The following is a 23,771-nucleotide window of genomic DNA, read 5'->3' as shown; positions in this document are numbered from 1 at the left end:
GGTTATTGCAGGGTGGAAAAGGCTAATCCTGTGTCCATGCCCGTGCCAGATGGCCACACATCTGGAGTAGCTGCTGATTTAGATGACCAAAATTTATATGTCCAGCAACTGAGTGATGAACCGTTGTTCCAGCAAGCCATATTAACCAACTGCATTTTATACCCATGTTATGCTTTAATCTGCAGTGCTGTCTAAGTTTCCTTTAGATATTTCCATGTGCATACACACATCCTTGCAGTTATGACAGGAACACAAGTTTAATTGACATATTGCTACTGTGCTTTGAATCTCCAATGTTAATTAACACAGGTTAACTTTTTATTTGCCAAGAAACATTTAGTAGTGTCCTATACATCAAAATGTCAGACAAGGTTTTATGTTAGAAATTATAGGTTCGGAAAAGATACAAACATACCTTTCAGAAGAGGCTGGAATAAATGGCAAATCTTTTTCTCGTGTTTAAATTCTTCTAGGAAATGTTTGTATAACTCTGATACAGATAGCAACCTCGATATCACACAAAAAAACCTGTATAAATGAACTTGGAACAGATATGCTTGCTTTATAAAGCAGGATACTGAAGCGTGCACAGCAGAAAGGGAAATATTTAGAGTGTGTGATAGCAGAAGCGTGATTTTGATGGCTTAGATGCTGAGAGGGAAACTTGCCCTGAGCAGGAGCCCCTCCAAGAGTATGTACCCATACCTATATCCAAGTAATGCCCTGGGGACATTACTGTGGGATTTCAACTGATCTCCCAAGACACAAGCCAGGGCACATTGGCTATGCCTAGGTTGCAGTAGAAGCAATTGTAGTAGAAGAGCAATCTTTGAGGCATCTGTAAGAAGTGTTCTTCACTGTTTTCTTTGTTTCTATCTTATATAGCTGCTATACAGTCTTTGCAGATAGCCATGTTGAGGGTCCTGACATGGTGGTTGTTGCTGGACATATGGAATCTCAGGTCCAGTGCAGGCCATGCTTGCTACAGGCTTTTAATACAGTGTCTTGTGTTAAGCATTCCATCTGTAATGTGCCACAGGGCTTGGACATCTTCCTGCCCATTCTCCTACCATAGGTTACCCAGCCCGCTTTTCATACTTTAACCTTGCTGCAAGTGGAGACCTAGGATGGTAACACTGAAGTGGGAGATCCAGGGCTGAAGGTTCAGCCCCTGGGGGCACTTTTTGGCCCACAGTATTTTAGGTTCTGAAATACTCACTGTGCCAGGAGAAGGTCCTGCTGGACAAGCTGCAGAAAGGGTAAAGAGAAGCAGGGAGATGAACCAGAGACCTCCTGCAAAAGCTTGGGCTTTAAATCTCTACATCACACTCTGTCTTCATCACTCTCTTTTTCATTGCTTTGAAAACCAGCAAGATTAGGAATCATAAAAGTCAGTTTGACAACAGTGAAGACAGCATCTGTCAAGTCTACAACATGGAGGCAGCAAAAATGGTTTTGCAAACTGTTCACCTCTCTCCTGCTGTAGAAGCTGTAGGTGCTAGTACCCTCCTTGTGAGGGGAAAGTTCAGCATCATGTTGTTCTGGGGCCACATGGCACCACTGGTAATTGAGTTATGAACAGCTTTTTCCATGCCAGTCATCAAAAGCAGATAGTGATGCCTCTTTCTTCCTTCCTCCTAACAGGGCCAGGTTTGTGCTGACAGCCTGGAAGTTATTGCTTCTGCAGTTGCTTACAGATACTTGGAGTCAAACCCTCACCTGCTTATACTTTCTAATAAACAACAGCCTCTAAGGCACAGCAGACGTGTTTTGCAAGGTGTTGAGCATCCTTTGGCTGTGTTAGGGTTCCTCCCAAATGGCACCGAGCATTAGGAGAGTCCTTTGGTGCTCAGCAACCACTTTGAGATTGATCCACGGGCTTCAACATGAGTGTAAGGTCTTGGGCACTCCACACCACCCTGCCCTGTGGGTCTGTGAGCCAAACTCATTCACAGTTCAACTTCCCTGAGCTCAAGCATGGGATTTCCCTGTCATTCATGCAATAAAGCTCATGGTTCTTGTGTAAATATCCCAAAGACTGCCCAGCACAAAACCAACACCCTGTCTGCTCTTCCAGTCTGCAGGCCAACAGAAACAGTTTCTTCTAAGGTTGTCTTTTTGGACATCAGTTGTAATGCAATGATGAGTGCTGTCAAATGCTGTGGCTTGGATTTTTCTGCCATTCTGTAAGAGAAATTACCTGTCAATTTTTCTTACTGTTATGTGTTACCTTTAACAGTCTCGTGTTTGGTGACACTGAGGCAAGAATTCAATTTTGTTTCTGTATTTTGAAATAAATGCAGTATTCCTAGAGCCCAGGCTAAAATTAAATACATTTGAAATTTCCACATACTGCTCCTCAGACACACACACGCACTTAGCAAAGCAAGAAGCCTCTGAGAAAAAGAAAACCAAATGAAAATGAGGACTCTGGCTATTACGAGCTCCTGACAAGAGCTGTTGTTTTGACCAACAGCTGCAAAATAGACTCTGGACACCAAATCAGTAAAGAGGGAATAGACTGTATGAGGTAGGAATGGTTCTGGGTGGGTCCCATCTGCGTGGTAGGGGAGTTCTGCTCCATAGGACCACCTCTTGCTGCTCTTTCTTGTTTTCCTTTCCCTTTCCAGGCTTGTCTCAGCCAGGGCTATTTTCAGCCAACTCCATCCTTCTCTGCTTCCTTCCCATCCCCAGCCTCTGCAGGAGGGATCTCCCTTTGCAACAGGCACCATGGAATGGAGCAAACATTTCTCTGTTCTGAGTTTGTCCCTTCTGCATCTTTATAGTAACTTCCAGAAGGCAAGAAAATTGGCCTGCCAGTCCATGGGGGAACAGCTTCCCTTGTCTCAGCTCCCTTAGCACACAGGCTTGCTCTGGAGGAGCAGGATGCTGGGGGTGAGTGGATGAGATGATTCCTTGGCACAGATATGGCCTATCCAGGTCAATCCAGCAGACTCTGCTGAAGTCTGTTGACATGAAGCACTGTGAAGAGGTAATGCCTACAAGCCTCAAATAAATTCCAGGGCTGGGAATGCTGCCTAACTTCGAGTCAGCAGAATTGAAACCCTGAAATAAGAAAATATTCCCTATGCTATGCTCAGCAGCTGCAGGAGAGGGCAAAACTCAGCCTCTCTCCAGATTCCTCTTCTTCTGTGGTTATGGACAGCCTCTGCTTCCACAGGGTCAAAACACAACTTGTCTTTGGGGTGTATTTGCACAGCACAGACAAAAAGCAGACTTATATTCAAATTAGGAAACTGGTTTCCTTGTTAAGATGGGGAAAATCTGTTGCACAGGAGCCACACATTTGTTGGGCATATGCTTTCCTTTATAATCAGTTTAGCTGTAGTGCGGGCAGTGCTGGTATCCTTGATTTATAGCAGAAGCCAGGATATTTTTTTTGTTGCTTTCAAAGGTTTCCTGCAATTGCTTTGCAACCTCTGCAGAGCTTCAGAGTGCGGAAACATTACACAGAATTACACAGAGTATTCTGAGTTGGAAAGGACCCACAAGGCTCATCGAGTCCAACTCTTAAGTGAATGGTCCATACAGGGTGTGGTAGTTTGGTCTGGGCCTTCCTTGGTGGCCAGTTTGTAACCAAGGAAGGGTCCAGATTTACCCAGTATTCCCTATGATTTTTACATAAGCTGGGCTATAAGAAGAAAGGAGGGAAGGCCTTCGCTCTCTTTCCTTCCAGCAGCTTGGAGGTGCAGGTTCCCTGCTGTTGAGTCTGTCGTGCTGGGGAGCGAGGCCTGGTTAGGCCTTGCCGACCTTGGGAGACAGAGGTTGCTGGCGATCGTTCCGGAGCGACTCTCGGTTGTCCCAAGGAGAGTAGTGAGATATTTCTTTGCTAACTCTTTTAGTTGCTAGATATTGGGCTACTAATCAGGATATATATATAAATATTTTATTTTGGTTTTGTTCCTTTTTTCCCTTCCCCCTTCCCTTTCCCTTGTGAAATTGTATATAAATTTCAATTGTATATAACTGTAACATAAGTGTAAATATATTGATATATATCTTGCTTTAGCTGTCTCTCTTGTTTCGGTTTTTCTTGGTTGCTTTTCTCCTTCTTCTCCCTGAGGTTGGGGGGGGGGGGGAACGACTTCTTGTGGTAAGGTTTGGAGGCTTGGCAGGGAGCCAGCTTCAAACCATATCACAGGGATTGAACCCGCTTGGAGTTCTGCAGTGCAGGGATACCCCTGATACAACAGCAGGCAGCTACTCAGCCTTGTGGAACTGTCATGGGCTCCGTGAGCTGACAGCAGAGCTGAGTTTCTGAGAGCTGACTTGCTTTTGCTGTGGTGACTTGCTATGTAGGATATGTTAAATAAGTTTGGGGGGAGGGAACTTTTATCCTTTTGCTACCTTTTATCTCTTACTCTGGCCAGCTTAGCTGTCATCTCTGATGCAGCAACTGCACCACGCTCCAGAGGGATCTGAGTGCCTCGTGTTGCATCAATACGCTGGTGGTGGTTCTCCTTCCATTCTAGGTAAATACACCCTCTCATCTGGCTTGCATTTCTGTCACTCCATACTGGAGTGATTTCCAGATGATGCCTCTCCAGCTGGTGCACTGTGCTGAATTTGGGCTCTTCACTAACAACAGCGGTATTTGGTGTAGTCCCAGGTTTAGGACACCTGACTTCAGCCCACACTGAGGACTGACCTTGTGGGTACGTTCCTGGCTGCACCCAGGGGACATGCTGGGGTCAAGGGAAAAGCGAAGACACTTTGAATTTCCTCTTCTGCCCTGACATTTTGCCTGAGCTACGTTTGGTCCTGTAGGCCCTGGGACAGTGCCCATGATGGGCTGTGGGGAACTTGTGCTAGTGCAGTGGCTGCTCTTCCAGGGTGAAATTCCCCACCTTTTCACTGCTAATCCAGGCTGAACTGAGATCTGTTGTGGCTGTTGGGTTTTTGAGGTTGGGTTTAGTGCCCCCAGACCTTAAGGTATGTAAAGCAAGGGCTTTACATGGCCTTCATATCTTGGGAAAAAAAATCTACACAGCTTTTCTTAAGGGTTAATCTTTTTTAAAATCAGCTCACACGGAGTTGGTGTTAAAAACTTTAAATGACGTGAGCTCATCCAGGCTCATGGCTGATGGGGACAGGCTGTGGTTGAAACATCTGGCTTACCACCATCCCCTGGCAGCCTGGATGAGCCCCTTGGCAAGAGATATTTGTCACAGGCAACTTCTGAATGAGAAATAAATGAATCCACCTGGTGAGTTCTGGCTGGAAGGAGGAAAGAGAAAAGGAGGGAAAGCAGATGGTGTTATCAGTGCTCTGCAGCAAGGGGCGGCAGATGCCACTGAAGTCCAAAGGTGGAGTTAGAAGTAGCAGGGGCTCACCTTGGAAAAGGGGTGGCATGCAGATGGGGTGATTCAAGGGGAAGATGAAGCAGGTGAGAGGCAGGAGAGAGTTGTCAGACCTACTGCTCTCTGTCCTCTCCCTGGGTATATGCCACCCCCACCCGGGGTATAGACCTTTGGAGCTCTGCTGTCCAAGGAGGCCTGAGAGCCCTCAGTTCAGGAAGGAGACTGAGGTGATGTGTAAGGAAGCTCTGATCCTGGCTGTGGGGGACTGAGGACACTGACTCAGATGTACCCAGGCCTAGGACAGAAGAGCAGTGGGTGTTGCTGCTTGGAGCTGCTGCAGGAGGTGGTTCCAACCTCACCTCTGTTAGGTACTTCCCAACTTGGACAGCCATTTTGTGGTTCAAAGCTGGCTTTTCTAAATGCTCTGGAAATCTTAAGCTTAGGTGGCATGCTTGGAGATTTGTGGAGATTCTATGCAAGGAAGCACTGGATGGCATCAGCCTTAACATTTGGGGTCACCAGAGGGTTCCCACAGTAGGGGCACTGAGCAGAAGACAGCGTTGCTTTTGCTCCCAGTGTTTTGAGGCTCATTTTGAGGTTCCATAAGTGATGTCTGGGCAGGCTCCAGAGGTGCTCGGTTACTTGATACTCACGCAGATATTGCAAGCCCTTGTCTGCCTTGCTGTGAGAAGCACTGCGCCTGCATCAGCTATAAACAATAACACAACAACTGGACTTGAGCCTGTGGAAAATGCTGTGCTTTGCCTCATGAGAAAATGTTTTAAGATCTACTGGTACAAGAGGTTTAATTTCACATTTGCCCTCTAGCTGCTCAAATGCAAACCTTATCCCCAGCTGCACTGTTTTCTCCCAGTTTTCTTCTGAGCTCCAGGAAATGTCCAACAAAGCTCAAGTGCAGCATCACAGGTGCCCAGGAGCATAAAGTGACAGCCAACCAGTTTGTAAATAGTTCCCTAAATCAGTGAAATATACCTCTGGATACTAATTTTATGATAGAATGGGCTTATTTTGGTGAAGTTAAGCCTGCTCCTACATCAAATAGGAGGGGGCAACCCCAGCCAAGCTTAAGGTCGTATTCAGTCGGTTTAGCTAATTCAGAGCAGTTTGAGTTACACCTGAGTCATTTTATAACTGTTTTTTTTTTCCTCTTACTTTCTATAATCTCTTCATCTGATTGCTGGAGATGGTCTTAGGCTTTGTGTTCCCTGTGGGAGCAATGAAGCACAGTACCAAATGGGACTTTAAGGGGATGGCTGCAGGGAGAAAATGTGTCCCTGCACTTCTCTGTTTGTCAGGCCAGCTGCACATGGCCTTGGAGACAGCAAGTAAAAGAGCAGCTTTGAACTTGGAAGGTCTTTATTCATCAAAAGCTCAAACCTCTATAAACTAGTGATGGTGCCCCTCTGGTCAGTTGTCCTTCTTAGTTATTATTATTCTAACAGAGAAAAACAGACAGCAAAGGCATTTTTGATTTACAGGTCAAGGCCAGCAACAGTTGAGAACCTGCTGTATGAAGAGGGCAGGTGACACATGGAGGCTGGGGAAGGAGGTGACAGTCACCTCCCCCTTCCCCGATACCAAACTCCCCCAGAGAAGGGCAAGCAGGGAAGGAGTTGCCCGATGGATGCCCCAGGGCCATCCTGTGCATCCCTGAGTGGGTCTTTGCTGCTGTCCGGGGTTCTTTGCTGAATTGGAAGGGAAAAAAGCTGGTGCCACTATCTGGTTTCTGGCAATTATGTTTTGGAGTGGCAGCATTTGGAAACTGATGTTTAAATGTTTCAATTCCTTGCAGGAGATGCCCTTGGAAAAAATTCTCTTTTCTTGGTTCATGTGACTTCTGAAGAGACAGGGAAAATAGGACTGGTTTGCATTTTTTTGTAAAAGTCTTTGTAAATAGTATAACAATCGGTAAAAAACCAAATGCAGACGTTCCACAAGGACCAGAAGAGCCATTTCTTTCCAATCCAGAAAAAAAGTTTTAGTTAAATCTGAGTAGATCACACTTATGTATGTATTTTGTTGATGGGAAATAAGTAATAAACCATGAAGTGTCAACTTACTGGGCATGAGAGGTGCTTTGACTCCCTTATGAGGATCAACACATGCAGATCAGGCTATATCTGATTAAACAGAAGAGAGAAATATTGGTTCTTGCAGTAAGAAATAACTAGTTTTCCATGTTTATTTTAGAACAGAAATTCAATTTTTAGAATAGATATCAAATAACTATTGTCTAATATAGACAATATAACATATATTTGATTTAGAGTCATGGTAAGTGAAATGGTGAAAAATGAAATTACGTCACAGCCAGGGCATATTATATTCCATGTTTATTGCAGAGTTACATACACCACATACAACTGGCTAATGAATATGAAAATCAGATAGGAAATAAGAAGAGTGATGGGGAGTGACTTTCTGACATTTGCACCAGCATTGCCCATTGCAGCGGCTGCTGCTTTCGCTGTTTCCCTTTTGACTGTTGTTAGAACAAACCTGGATTGTACCAGCAGGAACACTTGGCTGAAATCCACACAATACGCAAATATGTTTTCCAAATAACTCCAGCAGTTTTGTTTATGCCTGATTAGAGAGACAGCCTAACAGATGTGACAAGCTACTGACTTAAAACCAGGTATTGATAAATTTATTAAGCAGTTGCAGCAGCTACAGCGCAGGCTCACAGGAGGCTGGATGCACAGGCAGCCATGGGTAGATCCCATACTAATGATCTGTTTTTCACAGGCTATCAGTCTTCTTTCTCTGTCACAACTGTTTAGACTGTAAAGCTTTCACAGGCTTCATATGTCTGCATCAAACTAGTAAGATTTTGCAGATGTCACCTCCCTCCCAGAAAAGGGTTTCCATGGATTTTCCTGGTCTTTTCTCAACTTGCCCTTAAGCCCTCTCCCCTCCCTTCCCCTCCCCTCCCCTCCCTCCTCGCCTCGCCTTTCCCTTGCCTTCCTGCCTTCCCTGCCTGTCTGCCTTCCGTCCGGGGCAGGCAATCAGCAAGCAGTGCCCGAGACTGCAGGGTCCCTGTGGCACCGAAGCCGATGGGACGTCGCGAGCATTCCCCAGTGCCATCCCACCGCTGGGGTTTTAAAGTTGTGGGTTTAGGCTACGGTTCCTAGGAGGGCTTTCTTTCCACTCTGCTAAGTACAACCTGTTCACATGTTTAAGAATGAACGGGTTTAGGTCCCTTCCAAACTTCAGTTGGTTAATTGTGGTTTCATGCCTTCATAAGTACAACAAGTCTCCAGGGTCAGTCGTGGTCTCTATCAAATCACCAATTTTCTTTCCTGTGATTGTCAGTGTAACTAAGCTTGTACCTCTTTAAAAACCAGACCATCTTGCCATCCTTTCCTTTTTATCATTCGTTATTTGTGCTTTTCTTTTACACACCCCTCCCTTTTCTCTCTTTTTAAAATTATGATTTCTTTCTCTCTGCCTGTCACAGTTGCTCTGCACCTCTAGTCCATTTTCCCTTGTATTTTATAGCCTGCATGGCATTGACACTAAGGATAGCCTGGCTGCACCTGGACACAGAATTCCTGGGAATAAATAAGTGCTATTTTTTTTTTTATTTACAACATGCCTCCTTACACAATTGAGTACCGACCACCAGAGACAGCAGTGCCAGGCCTGGTTAATTCTGAGGAAATACCCCAAACTTCATCTATTTCCTAAGCATTTGTTCTAGTGGGTAGAGAGCATTAACAAAAAGGCACCACAATCTCACAAGTGTAGTTTGCTGCCTGCATTACTCTACTAAGCAGGCAAAGAGGATATTTATAACAGAGATACAAATGACTTTCCCGGAAAACCAGACCATTTCCACAGTCTGCCACTGGGAGCAGAGGCTTGCTGCCGTGGTGTCTGAGGCCAGGCAGGAGCAGCCCAAGCCTGAAGCTCCCTGCAGGAACACTGTCACCCCACAAGCAGTCAGCGATCAGTGAGCCCGGTCCCGACTGTGAGGGACCTGCCCCGCACACCCAGCACATGCAGAGAGCAGAGCAGCGCCAGGGCTCTCTGTGGAAGGGAGTGCACCCTAGAAAAGAGGGGTTCAGGGCAGCAACCCACCAGGGCATTTCCCTCCCTTCTCCCACTCACATCTTGTGCTCACGGTACCTATGCAATTGCTTTCAGGGAAATTTCTGCCAGGCAAGTATTTGTTTACCTCGTAGTGCAATTTAGTAACTATTGATAAAGGAAAGCCATTATCAGGACACCACAGGCACACAGAAGCAGCTCCATGTCCACATATTAATGTGATAAAGCTTTTTTTCCCCCCTTGGCCTACATACATTTACAAAGAATACTATTAATAATAACTTATCTAAAAAACCCCACAAAATAATAGCTGTTCTTTTATAACATTTTAATGACATCCTGCAGCAAGAGCAAACCAACCCAAGCCCTGCAGACAACTGCTCTCCACCAGTATGAAGCCGACAAGAAGAAAAAGAAAGCTTAATGTGTATTCAGTGAGATAGGAGACTTTTTCTGTCTTTAGATTTTTTTTTTATTCAGCGACTCAGAGTTACAGATTGTTTGGAGACCTAGTCATATTTTTAAAACCTGGAAAAGGCTTGGGTTCAATTCTGCCATCTTGAGATCTCTGAGATAGCTATTGAATTCTGTTGAATTGATCTAGACAGGCTGGATTGGTGGGCTAAGGCCAGTTATATGAGGCTCAATAGCCCAAGTGCTGGGTCCTGCACTTGGGCCACAACAACCCCATGATCATATATCATAGCCCAGCACTACAGGCTGGAGGAAGAGTGACTGGAAAGTGGCCCAGAGTAAAAGGACCTGTGGGTGGTGGTTGACAGCAGCTTTACATGAGCCAACAGTGTGCCCAGGTGGCCAAGAAGGCCAATGGCATCCTGGTTTGTATCAGCAATACACTGCCAGCAGGACCAGGGCAGTGTTCCCTCGTACTTGGCCCTGGTGAGGACACAACTTGTGTACTGTGTCCAGTTCTGGGCCCCTCAGTTCAGGAAGGACATTGAGATGCTGGAGCACCTCAATGGAGAGAAAGGCAGTGAAGCTGGGGAAGGGTTTTGACAGTCATATGAGGAATGGCTGAGGGGGCTGGAATTGTTTAGCCTGGAGAAAAGGAGGCTCAGGGGGGACTGCATCACTTTCTACAACTACCTAAAAGGAAGAGGAATTAACAGAGAACCAAGGGCAAGTGTTGACATACCACAGTCATGCTTCTGTAAGCACAGTCCTGCTTCACAGATTCTGGTCCAGATTTACATCACTATAGCCAGGAAGGTAACAGGTAAAATTCATAGATGCAACGATCCTCTGGAGAAATCAGTGCTGCAGCTTCTTCTAGCTTTTTCTCACGACGAGCCTCCTTCCTAAATTGTACAGCTGAATTTTGCATTTAAAATCTTTTGGAGCAGAATTAGTGGGTTGGCTCTCGACTTGCAGTGCAGTGTTACACAGCAGTAAGTCCTGAGTGTAGTCCAGCATGTTCGGTGACAGGTCTCATTTGTGGCAAGATGGGTTAACTTGGCATATTATTTGCACACGCAGTACACAATGGGACACAGTGGACACATACCACTAACATACACTACACATCTATCACAAAGAAATGATCTGGAATATCTAAACTTTTACAAATACAGAGAACTGGCTGCTAGCATATAAATAAGAGACCTTCTTTGATCACATGGGGCAGGCCAAAAGGATTAAAACCAGAGGCTGCTGTGCAGTGCAGATGCTTTCCTAAGGGAAGAGTTACTGAAATTGCCCAGGAAAGTCCCCTTCATGATTATGAGACCAGGTAGTAAAAACATATACCTCTTCTTCCAAGGCTGTTTGAGTTGGAGGGCGATTTTTTTTTTGGTGTCTGCCTCCATGAGAGACGGTGTTTTGCAAAATCTCGTTTGTAAGAAAACCGATTTAAAATGGCAAAGGCAGTCTGGGAATTTTACCCATTAGTAAATCCAAGAAGTGCTCCTTCGCAGACCTTCATGTTATGATTTTTAGAAAATATTACAAATTGCACAGAAGATATGCAATGAACAACACGTATAAAGTAAAAGCACGGTTTTACTGGCAATTTACTGTTCCTCATCTTTCACGAGCTGAACAAGTTGCACCTACTTCATGGTGCCCGCTTGCTCCGTTAACAAAAATACAGGTATTCCAAAATACCTGTACATTCCAAAATAGAAACAATTATGAAATACCACAAGCCCTAACAAATGTCCATCCTTTTACAACTCTCCTGCAAAAAGGAAGTTTCCTTCCTTAGGCAAGAATGCCGGAAAAAAGTGCAGGCTGCAGTCTCAGAAGCTGGTGGTGTACTCATTCCTTGTGCTGGCGCTGGTCTCTGTGTAGCCACTAGCATCTTTTGTTACTGTGAAAGCCCTTTCTGCAGCTCGGCGTGGCAACAGCAGCTTGTAGGCTGCTGCCCTGTACTTCTTTGACATGAGGTTGTAGAGGACAGGGTTGATGGTTGCACTCAGGTAGAAAAGCTGCAGAGCAAATATGTTAAAGTATTGGGAGACCAGCATCGTCCTCATGTCTCGGGTGTTTATAAATATGATCCTGCCAATGTGGAAAGGCAACCAGCAAATTACAAAGGCCAGAACCACCACAGCTATAAGACAAAATAACATATGCGGCAGTTAAGGAGTGAGTTAACTTTTCAACCGTACAGTAAACTAAATTTTATGCAGCTGATTTTGCAGGTTCTTCTAATTGATGCAAATGATATGTAGAAATAATGGCAGCGAATTGTTGGAAAACCATGAAAATGGGAATAGCATCAAGTCTGACTGTAAGTCTTTGGATTAAAGGGTGACTGGTAAAATCTTAAGCTTAACAGTGAGATGAGTTTGCTGAGCAAAATGTAAACAACCAACAGTGGCATAACATCCATATAACAGCAGGCACAACAGAGATCCCTCTCGGCAATGTCTGTAATGCCACATATGTGATATGAAAACAAAACTCAGAATAAGAAGAGGTGTTTTTGAGGAAGCTCCACAGCAGCTCCATTTGCTGCAGAGTTGTTTAACATGTTTACATCACTGAAAAAGACCAGGGCTGCAAGTCGGTCATCCAAGCTCCTACAGAATTTGCACTGTTGTGGTGGGATGGGATCTAATGTAAAGACCTTACAGTGTAGCTGGGCTATTAATTTTTTTTCCATTGAAGCTCCAACACATATTCCCAGACAATAACTGCTGGAGACATATTTTACTAGATGGATCTCTAGCCTGAGTCACTTCAGCTGTTCCCCTGGGCTTGTGTTGCATTTTAGCACAATGCAAACAAATACAAACACTCTTGCAATAGCAACACAGCAGGAGCAGATGAAGAACAATTAAATAAGTGCATTACTGTATCCATATTTTTAACTATTTTTGTTTATAAATGCATGTAAGTAAAACAATAATTTGTGGAGCATTCTCTGTGTTTCTCAGAGATTAAAAGAAAAAGGCTATAGCCAAAGAAAGTTTACATCTGAAATACACCACAAACACATTGCTCCTGGCTCTTCGAGATAAGGGAGCATTGGTCTGGTTCAGTGGGTTCTGAGGAGATCACGGATATGGGTGTTTCTGTTGGAAAATCTTATGCCTGCTTCAATGTAAATACCTTCCTCGATTAAGTCAGCAAAAATTTTCTCAGGCTTATTAGTTCCTTTCCTTTGTGATACACTACTTCCATCCAGCTGGTTACCTGACCCTTGATTTACTAGCTGATCCTTGGTAAAAGAAGTCTCCTGTGTAGCATGTAAAAACTGCACTAAAGGTATAAAGAAAAAAAATAACAAGGCCATTGTTTTTATGCTGCTTAGCTGGATTTCTTTTTTCATTCCTTTCCCTTCCTTTCCCCCCCCCCTTTAGATTGGTCACTGCTTACAAACTTTAAAGCCCCAGAGCAGACTGTGATCTCTATCCTTCCAGAGCCTGATACTGGGTTAATATACGACTAAAAAAATAAACTAAAAATGAACAGCATCCTACATCTGTAGGAAGTGTTTTGGTATTATATGAGTTGTCTTCAAACAGCTCATAAGGGTTAAGTTTCTTTATTTTTAGCCCCCTTGGGCAACCAATGGATTGATTTACTCCTACGAGAGCTACAAATGACCACTAAGGAAATCAAACATTTTGCAGAAGCAGAAATTTTTGTGCAGAGGTGTTGCTGCCCACTGGAAGGGACTACTGATGTTACAGTTTTACTGAAGTTGCAGACTACCTTGTACTCAGTTCTGGCTGGTCAAGTTTAGAAAAAGAGTATTTCTACAGAAGGCAGTCGTGCTGCTGGATGTGCAATCCTACACGAGTGAAGCCTCAGTTGTGAGGGAGCGAAATCCCTGCCGTGGCAGTTCCCAGGAGCACTGGTGGGCTCGGCACCATGGCTGGGATGTCCCCCTATCCTATTCCCTATCCTGCTCGGGAGCTGCAGGTGCTTCAGCCCTGGTTCTAACCCCAGCCACGGCCCCCTAGCCCCGGTCCTAGCCCCAGCCATAGCCCGGGGGAAATGGCAGAGGGACTCACCCAAGATCTTGACTGTCTGGCGGTGCCCCTTCTCCCGGAGGACCGAGCCGGGGCCCCGCAGGCGGGTGTTGCTCCGCCACAGCTCCCGGCCGATGAAGCCATAGAGGACGCTGAGGCAGATGACGGGCAGGACGAAGTAGCAGGTGGTGACCCAGAACATGGTGGCCAGCAGGCCGGACTCCAAGGCCTGCGGGGTGGGCTTGCACTCGCGGCTGAAGTCGGTGTGGTTGTCGGGCTGCTCCACGCCGACCAGGAAGAAGAAGGGGCTGGCAGAGAGGAAGGCGAAGGCCCAGAGGACGCCGACGATGGCCTTCACCCGGCGCTTGGTGACGACCACCTTGGCCTTGAGGGGGAAGCAGATGGCGAGGTAGCGCTCCACGGTGAGGGCGGTGATGTGGAGGAGAGTGCAGTAGGTGCAGCCCTCACTGAGGTAGTGGGAGAGGCGGCACAGCAGCTGCCCGAAAATCCAGGGCCGGGAGCGCCAGAGGCGGTAGAGGTCGAAGGGCAGCCCCAGGAGGATGAGCAGGTCTGAGACGGCCATGCTGCCCAGGTAGAGGTTGGTGGTGGTCTTCATGTCGCGGTAGCTGCGGATGACCAGCACCGTGAGGACGTTGCCCGCCACGCCGAGCACGAAGAGCCCCAGGCAGATGGCTGTGATGGGAACGAGCACCCACAGGGGCACCGCCAGGCACAGTCGCTCGTCGCAGGGTGGCCACGGCCACGGCCACGGCTCGCCCTCGCTGCCGTTCCCGCCGCCGCCGCCCCGCATCCCGCCGGGGGACGCGCTGTGCCCTGGGCAGCGCCTCTCCTTCCCCTGGCCGCGTCCCCGCCCCCGCTGGGACTCCCGCCGCCCGCAGGTACCGCGCCCCCGCCCCGCCCCGCGGTCCCGGCAGGGAGGGAGGGAGGAAGAAGGGATGGGAGAGGGGCGGCGGCGGCGGAGCGCGCATAGGACTGACCACCAGCAGCGAAAAAGAAGGTACTTTTATTGTCCACAGACTCTTAAAGGTACTTTGCTACATCGTTTTATGTATTTTCTATCAGACTATACAGATTGGTCTTCATGGAGCCTGACGTTGTACAACCGTAAAGTGATATGTTTGGTAGTGTATCTATAGAGTTTTAAAAACTTTAGAGCTTCTCTTTTTCTTTTATTTATTTATTTATTTTTGGAATGTACAGTATATGAGGTAAAATTAAGATTACATTAAAAACTGTCGTCAATGCAGTAATATGCACTGAGGCTCAAATGGCAAATACACTATTAAATGACTATCAAAAATAGGAGCTCATTTGAATTTTACTATGAAAAACGTAGGTCACTGCAGGTTACCTGCAGTAACAAATCTTACCGTTTTTAGACATTCAACCGTAAGAAATCTCTGGGCTGTGACACGCAACCTCATTTGCACTGCCAAACATGGCACTTTTAAGAAGGTTCTAGAAAACATCAGTTATCGTGGTATCCTGTGGGAAGGTATCAGCCTATAAGTACAAACGACAAATTCGAAATAAAATGTAAACATACAGTACATTTTAAAGACAGATCATTCTCGCCACGTGGAGGCCTAGTTCTTTGCCATTTCTTTTTTTTTTTCTTTAAAAATGGAACTCAACAACATTATTCTACAGCACAGATCGTTGGACGTATAAACAATTACAATACATGCCCGTTCTAATATAAGAGAAATTCTTCAGAGATCTTCAAAGCACAAGACAGAGGTTCCTTTTTTATTATTATTAAGACTGACAGAAGTGTTTAATACCATTAAAAATGCTAAACTGAACACAACTAGAAGCCATTAATGATCCACTATCTTGTAACTCAAATAAATTAAAAATAGCTAATTACAAAGTGTATAACAAATAACATAAGTGTGATGAGACAAGGATTTTTTTTTAAAGATAAGTTTCACTACAAGCTTTGTGTCACTGGCAGTCATTGACATCTAGCAAGATGTTCAATGGGATACTTGTTAAAGTTCAGTCTGGTCATTCAAGAACTCACAAATGCAAGCTCACAAAACATTGATGAGTTATGCCATTGCAAAGTGCTCTAATGCAACATTAACTACATGCAATCAACAATTTGGTACAGTATCCAAAGAGACATTACATTAAACATTAGGATCTCAAGAAAAAAGCAGCTTTAAGTTTTCTGGTGCAAATTACTACACTTCGTCTTCTGATTTGGTGCCCCAAAGAAAAGAAAGAAAGAAAGTAAAAAAAAGGAAAGAAAGAAAACAAATAAACAAAGGCAGTGCTTGTTTCTGGTGGATATGGCAAGTGAATGTTGGGGAAACAGCAAAAATTCAATAATGAATTTTATCTCAAAAATCTATTAACTAGCCAAAATCAGAGGGTACAGACATCGGTATAAACTGCATCCAGTCAAAGGTCAGCTTCAGAAATGTGTTTTGCAATTTAAATAATAAGTCTAAGAAGTTCTCTCACACCCTCCCTTCTGTATCCAGAAGTAAAAGAGGCATTTTTGTAAGTAAACATCAAATCCTGGGGGTAAGATAAACCACTTGTGCCATCTCCTTGTAGTCTTTCAAAAACATCTACTTGCAGTGAAGAACTCCACATTTATCAGGTAAGAAGCTTCCTTCATGCATGCTCTTCCATCGAATTTATTATTTGCTGCCTGAGAAAAGCCCCTTCTGTTTTTCAGCATAAATCCTGCTTCCCAAATAATTAAGACAAATGAGGAGGTAGAAATACAGCGCTAAATTGCTTTCACAGCATCAGATTAATATTGTATACAGCACAAGTTTGTTAGTGTAAGTTTTAAATGCGATTTACACATTCTTCCCTGTTATGGTAGCAACTCTTAGAAGTGTGGGCCAGGAAATCATCTTTACACTCGTGTTTAATGGTCAAACCCTTTTCATTAAACACTGTGTGCCTGCCCCATATCGAGTTTGTACTGCAAGAAGGCATATAAAGAAAAGATTATATTTCTGTGGCTTGCATTTTAATAACGTGTCAGCCTATACCTATGACTAAGTGTTTTAAAGTGGCTGAAAAGTTTGCATCAGTCTCAATGCCGGTGCTAAATGCCTGTTTTTGTAAAAGCAAGAGAACAGAATTACTTTTAGATTATGAGAAAGTAAAATGTAATGGGCAGCATTATAAAATAGATCTCTTTTCTTCACTTTATGACGAAGTACTGAATGATAACAGCAATCAGAATGGAAAAGATAGCAAAAAGTGCAAGGATGACAGCAGCACACACTTGGTCACTCTGTGACCATTGTGTCCTTGTGGTTTGCACAGTGTCCTTGTTGGTGCTTGCCAGTGGTTCAGTCCTCTGAGAGATGAATAGCACTGGTGCGCTGTAGGGGCCTACCAGGTCCTGGTGACCTGTGGTCTCTTGGCACTGTCGAATGGCACATGCGCGGAAACGGTATTCACAGTTCAGCTGAAGGCCTGTGTATCGGAATGACCAGTCTGGGCCCTTATAGATCTGGCAGTGAAGGAAAACCAAAAAAGATACATCAAGTAAAAAGTCCTATATACATATTTATCTCAGTATGGTTGATGACAACTCACCAGTGTTTTCACCCGTGCAAGAAGCTCAAACATGCAATTTAAATGCCAGATAAACTCTCCAGTCCTTTTAGTGAAACACAAGAACTACATTTGCTTTTATGGAATGATGAGTACACACTAAATAAACTCTGTCAGAAACCCCAGTGTTAAGGTGTTTTACTGACCCCTTATAATTAGATGTAATATACAATATCGTTATCATGTGATTTTAGGCAGTTAACTCTGTATAAACCTAATTCAATAAGCCTAATACAATCCAACATAGTTTGTTGTAGTTAAGTTATCGTGTATTTAAAATATTATAATTTATCCCAATAAACACTATATCAGGAAAGCTGCAAGGGATCCTCTCAGTGATTCTTAATTTCATCATATTCCCAAGACAGATATGACTTATGAGGGTGTTCTCCAAAGGTGTCTCAGTTGGCTGGTTAACATGAGTTTACAGCTCTTCAGCATGGAGTGCCTAATTCAGTGAAATCTAAATGCTGTTTTCTCAAATTAAATAAATCTGCAGCTACATAAAGGTCCTGTGAAAGCCAATAAAAACTCATGTAGGCACAGTTACAGGTACATCAATAGGTACTGAGCCATTATGTGGGTAGCACAGTACAATTTGATTTCTCTCTTAAAACCCCTCACCCTCCTACCTCCCAATATCTGGATTTCCTTTATTTACCTGGTAACAGGATACAGAAATATCACATCATGCAAGACCTTTCCCTACAGTTACCATACTGTTAGACAGCATTTCACAAATGTAAACCACTGACCATTCAATGAAAGGAGGAAATCCCTTCCAATTCTGCTGTTTGAAGAGCTCTTGCTGTCCTTTACTGGAATCTACAACCTAGAGACTTTTCTTTCTGAGGCAGGTCATCGGAAGTGCAGCTTCCTCAAAAATCTGCTAATTTCGATCATGTGTTTGGTAGTGAGCAAACAGGCCACTGACACACATCCTACTCCAGCTACTGCTATGCCAGCTGGCAGGGGTTACTGCCCTCAGCTGCTTGTCCTCAGTGCCTTGCCAAAAGTTGCTTTTCCCTCAAATGTATTTGCTGGGGTATTTATATGGTTGCTTCCTAATGTCTCTAAGAGCTTAGACTGATGTATATAGCTCATACAGCAGATCACTAACTTATTTTGACTCTAGCATGGAAGAAGCCATGACATGAACAATCTGGACAATGCATCAGGGAGAAGAAGGAGAGGAGACTGAAATTTTGGCAGGGAAATGGTAGGAAACAGCTCAACCTTTGTAGTTACAGCATGCCCTGCTGCTGAAATGGTCCTATGGTGAAAACCTAATCACTGAATTACATTAAAAATTTCCTACAACTGAATGTCTATATTGCCTAAGTAGGAGGCTTTCCTCTGCAGTTCTCTGCAAAAAAGTATGACTTGAACAAAATAAACACTTTTATAATATTGTTTACTGCCTTCAAACAGGTCTTAGTGAAAAGAGAACCCTTTGCTCCTTTTCTCCTCAGTCTCAATTATGTACTATTGGGTGAAAGGTTTCTTTTTGTCAGTTGTTCCCATTAATGGATGACTTCCTCACCACTTGAGATGTCAAGTTGTAAACATCAGTGTAACCCAGAGAGGCTGCAACTTACTGCAGAATTTGTATTACTTAAATCTCCTTTCTATGTGATGATGGCTTTAAGAGATACTACCTTATATTATTTAGTAACAGAAAGTTAGCATGGTGACTAAAAATGTACTGGAACACAATCTTTAGTAAACTAATTTTACTGAACTTGTTATCACAAATAGTAATTGAAGAAAAATACAATAACTTAAACACATCATACCTGTTTGAATTCCGAGTCTTTTCCCACCATGACCTGAAGACAGTAGATAACTGGATCACCCTTCATGGGCTGCAGAACCTCCCATGTGATTTCACAAGTGTGATCGTTTATTCTCTCTATCCTTGGTGCTGAAGGAAGTAAGCACAAAGGTGACAGCTGGCTCTGCTTTCATCATTGTGTAATGTTATATTCTAGTGACCCATAAAATTCTATATTCTACCTGCTATTTTGTCTCAGAGAGACACAAGATTCAGAATCAAATCTATTCTTCCTCCAGAGTTTTCTGGAGCAACAACTAACAATTCACATAGGTCTCTACTGCTAGTTCAGTTATCATTCAAGAGAAAGCAAGGGAAATTTGGTGACCATAAGTGTGCATCATGTAAAAAAAAAAAAAAAAAAGAAGGCTGCAACGCTTAAAATTATTCTAAACATGCAAGGAAGCATTTTCACCCCAACTTGCTGTAACAGCCTGGTCACTCTCTTGTAGTAAGCAGGGATTCTAAGTACAAACCTTCTTATGTCAAAGAATGCATAAACCCTGAGTCTTTAATTTTTGGAGTAAATATTTTAGGCAATTACATGAAAGGAGCATTCACCCACTATCCCTACCTGTGCTTGGAAAAGGGCTTAGCATTCTCAATACCCCAAATACAACATAATACCAAAATCAACTTGCTATCCTCCCAGCCCCCCAAATGAAAAAAAGAAGAACCTTTACCTTTCAAGGCAGCTGGAACGGATTTGGGAGTAGTGAAAACATATTCTTGAGAAAGGGGACCTTCACCAGCTTCATTACATGCCTGAATACAAAATTTGTATGATGTAGACTCACTGAGCCTTTGAACTTTATATGTATGACATGGTCCTCTGTATAAGGATATAAACCTGAAAATGGAATGAGTAGCTTATTTTGAACACAGAAAAGGACTTCTCAAATAGCTACTGTATTGTATTGAAATCTGTTCCCATAATTTCCCAGAATCTAATGAAAAGCCCAGAAATGTTTATTTCAGAGTTAAATAGGGTTCTGGCTACTATAAAACAATAAGCTCATTTTCCAGGGCCAAGCTTTTATTTCTCCTGTCTTTGAAATAAAAATCTCGTGCATGAAGAATACTACAGATTCTCTCTGACCAAAAATGGTCCATTTTAAGAAACTGTTCTGCACTTGAAACAATGGCAAAGGACAGCAGTTGTGTCTCTCCAATGAGCTGCATATATTGGTTTTTTCTTGGTCATCTACTCCTCCAACATCTTTAGCTTTTCAAAATTAGGTCACTAGATTTTAGCTTTTTGCTCCTTTGTAACTCTCCCACCTAAAAACTCCAACACCTGAAAAAAGTGCCATGGATACAACTGCTCTTGTACATCACTGCTGGAGATGGGCCCACCCAGACCTGCACAGGAGGCCAGAGTCACACTTGTACCGCACACCAAGTCCCTTTCTGAGAGTTCTGTACACTGGCCATTCTCCTGTTGTAATTCTTGCACAAACTGATCTTGGCAGCTCTTGTTTGATTTTCAGTGTTGGTATCCCCAGGACACAGCACAAATTTATCTCTTCCTGCAGGGGTTGTCATCTCCTTAGACTTTTTCTTTTCTTTTAAATTTAAAACAGATGGTGCCTGCACATGACCTCGTCTTTAGTAATGGCAATGAATTTCTTTCCAGGTAAGAGTCTATTTTTTTCTTACAGCACAGCAATTTCACCTAGTAGATCTATTTTGTTTCACTGTCAAGCTAAAGCTACTCAGAGACTCAAACGTGGTACACAGTGTAGCAGAACTGCTCACTTTACCATTTAAGCAAGGGTACTTGCTGTACCATCTCAGCTTAGACTCTGATTTAACATGAGACAAGGGATCCCTTAAATAATAATCTGTACTATTTTCCACTAAAATAATTGCATATAAGGCAACAGAGAGTAAAGAATTCACCCCTTCCAATATTAATTATATAAAATCCACAACACTGATTGGACTTGCTACTTTGACAAAGTATTTAACCAAAAGTGAGAGAGAAAAGTGTGCTGGTATGAAACATTGCATTGAACTCTTCATGGGTAACTGTAAATAAAAAACAATGAAGTTTTTAATATTGTACTTCCCAGTACAGAACACCAGAGCCCTTCTTGCCTTGCCAGATGAGACGACCTCCTATGTCTGTTGTAAATTCAGCAAAGCACATGGAATTCTGCCCTTTGCTGCCATCTCCCAAGCATCAGACCACAGCGATACAGGGCAGATTAAAGCGATGCCAAAACCAACCTTCCGTTCTTATCCTCCATTTGAAGGTGGTACTGAATGGAGTCAGTTAATACTTTTGCAGTTCCCTCTCCCCACTTCAGCTTGAGAGTCTGAGAACTGTATGCAGCACATTCCAGGCGAGGTGGATCCGGTGGGAGAGGCTTTGTTTTCAGCTTTATGGTGTGGCTGAAAGGACCTGCTCCAAGACTGTTTAGGGCTTGAATTCGTACTCTAATATTTGGAAAAAGAGAGAATAAATTAATTAGAAATTAGATTCTAAAAAAAACCCTGGTCATTTCCATCATTCACAATAAAGAGAGAATATGCTTTGATAGACTGTCATGAATATGCAGAGCATCACTTTCCTTACCACATTTTAAGGAGTTGGATTGATTAAAAATATTCAGATAAATTCATGTTACTGAAAAGATGCAAAAGCTCTATCAGCTACTTCAAGAGTGGTCCATCTTCCTGACCCTGCAGTCCTTCTACCAAAGTTTCTGATATCACATTGGAGAGATGAGGAAAGGTAAAAAACCCATCCCCAAAGAGGGGAAATCATATCTTTGAGTGTTACATCAGGTGCGTTCAAGGATGACTAACAGAAATTTTTATGGACTTTCTGGAACAGATCCTATTCATGTGAAAATAAAGTGATAATGCCCAGCCAGCTGTCTTGCTGTTTCCACCATTAACACATCTCTGGGCACCTGCAAACACAAATTTTGGATATACCTGGAAAGTGAGAGGGAAAAACCAAAAGAAGTCAAAGGACACATAGCTGGGGGGTTTGTAAGATTTGATATTCAGGGATAATTTTTTTTTTGGTTGGTTTGGTTTTTTGGGGTTTTTTTTGGTGGGTTTTTGTGTTTTGTTTTTTTTTTTTTTTTTTTTTTTTTTTTTTTTTTTTTTGTTTTGTTTTGTTTTGTTTTGTTTTTTTTAATACACCATGGAAAACAATGCTGGCATTTGGTTTACAAGTAAAAATTAAAAAGACTTATACAACAGAAAACATATTTCACAGGTACCCACAGAGAACAAAGTGTGTCTAATTTCATTTTGCAGACTAACATTTGCTTGTCCAAAATAGTGTCTAGGTAACTGGAAAAAAGTAATCACAATAATTAAATTCCGAAACAATTAACCACACAGCTGCAAAATGTAGGAATGCAAATGTGTGTACAGGCTCAAGAATAAATATTTCTCCTTTGCTACAGTAATATTTAACATTATGCTAATGTATTACAGCCCAGAACTAAGGTTAATATATGTAATTTTTCATTTGCACAGAGTTGACAGTGTATTCTAAAAAAAAAAAACCAAACACTTCTGTGGGTAGAAGTACAGAAGTACTACAATAGAAGCTTCTCTTTTTTCAGTCTATTGACACATAAAGCAACAGTTCTTCAGATTGCCAGCATTATTGTTAAATAATTATAAGACACATAGAAACATTGTGGTCTTACGTAAAGCATTAAAAAAGTAATTAAGGATTCAGAAAACTGCACAGCCAGATGATATCCTAACTACACTGAAATCAGAGTGGGCTTAAATTCTGAACTCTGTGGGACCGATCAGACTGGACAAGGTCTTTCCTTGGATTGATTTTATCTTGTCAAACACTCTAGAGGTCATCTATGAAGCAACTGGTCCAAAAAAGTTATCAATCTGAATACCTTATGTGTATTCAGTTAACCTCACACATTAGCCAGACAGATACAACACTACTACAATAAAGAAACTAAAATAAATCATTCTTGAAAGAAAATAAAAGTAGCACAGTTTATGATGATCATCATTACAAAGCTTCGTTTTGCTCCATGGCTATGCAGTACTAATGGTTGTCTCAAAGTAATAATGCAGGCAATAAAAAAGTAAAAGGAAAACAAACAAACAATGCATCTGCTCTTATGGAAGAAACAGTAGGCTGTCACATAGCTGTGCATGGCATACCTGTAGGTAGTATCTGGCTGTAAGCCATCTATAAAATAGGTCAGATCCTTCCCAACAGTAATTGGCTGCTTATCTCCAAAGTCTATGCTGTAGCCAAGGATTTCAGATCCATGGTCACAAGGTTCTTCCCAGCTTATAGCAAGGCATGTGGAAGGAGAATAGTGTGGACTTTCAACTTCATCTTCACTTAGTCCACGAAGACAGGTCACAACTGCAGGTACAGAGGCTGGAGTCATACATGCCACTACTTCACTGAAAGGGCCTGCACCTGCAACATTCACTGCCTGTAAATCCAAAGTAGAACATGTTTTTATGGCAAGGTCA

At 43.0% G+C, this 23,771-nt stretch overlaps 2 protein-coding genes across 13 annotated transcripts in view; both read right to left on the bottom strand.

Moving 5' to 3' along the window:
• Positions 1–7,660: 7,660 nt before the first annotated feature.
• MLNR (motilin receptor) lies at positions 7,661–14,670 on the bottom strand. 2 transcript variants are annotated; one of them, XM_064647318.1, is made up of 2 exons: positions 13,880–14,670; positions 7,661–11,842 (listed from the first exon to the last, which is right to left on the bottom strand). In XM_064647318.1, the coding sequence occupies exons 1-2, from the start codon at positions 14,646–14,648 to the stop codon at positions 11,709–11,711; spliced, it is 903 nt and encodes a 300-aa protein (XP_064503388.1). In that variant the 5' UTR covers positions 14,649–14,670; the 3' UTR covers positions 7,661–11,708. The 2 variants fall into 2 exon arrangements, with proteins under 2 accessions (XP_064503388.1, XP_064503387.1); XM_064647317.1 differs by having other exon boundaries at positions 7,661–11,967; positions 13,880–14,665.
• Positions 14,671–14,845: 175 nt separating this feature from the next.
• The window catches only part of FNDC3A (fibronectin type III domain containing 3A), a 118,978-nt gene continuing 110,052 nt past the window's right edge, over positions 14,846–23,771 (bottom strand). For all 11 annotated transcript variants that reach the window (XM_064647266.1, XM_064647268.1, XM_064647267.1 and 8 more), the window contains 5 exons: positions 23,448–23,731; positions 21,516–21,725; positions 19,967–20,133; positions 19,246–19,373; positions 14,846–17,345 (listed from right to left, as the gene is read on the bottom strand). In XM_064647266.1, the coding sequence (XP_064503336.1) occupies positions 17,031–17,345; positions 19,246–19,373; positions 19,967–20,133; positions 21,516–21,725; positions 23,448–23,731 (1,104 nt within the window). In that variant the 3' untranslated portion in view covers positions 14,846–17,030. The remainder of the gene's footprint in view (positions 17,346–19,245; positions 19,374–19,966; positions 20,134–21,515; positions 21,726–23,447; positions 23,732–23,771) is intronic.

This window comes from Pseudopipra pipra, chromosome 2 (assembly GCF_036250125.1).
Source record: "Pseudopipra pipra isolate bDixPip1 chromosome 2, bDixPip1.hap1, whole genome shotgun sequence".
Taxonomy (NCBI): domain Eukaryota; kingdom Metazoa; phylum Chordata; class Aves; order Passeriformes; family Pipridae; genus Pseudopipra; species Pseudopipra pipra.
This window is presented reverse-complemented; position numbering and strand designations above follow the sequence as displayed.

Bases quoted from the DNA above. Each gene is read 5' to 3' on its own strand.
- MLNR (XM_064647317.1), bottom strand. From the start codon at position 14,648: ATGCGGGGCGGCGGCGGCGGGAACGGCAGCGAGGGCGAGCCGTGGCCG. The intron at 11,968-13,879 runs GTGAGTCCCTCT...TTTGTCTTATAG, and splicing joins CCAGACAGTCAAGATCTTGG to CTGTGGTGGTTCTGGCCTTT.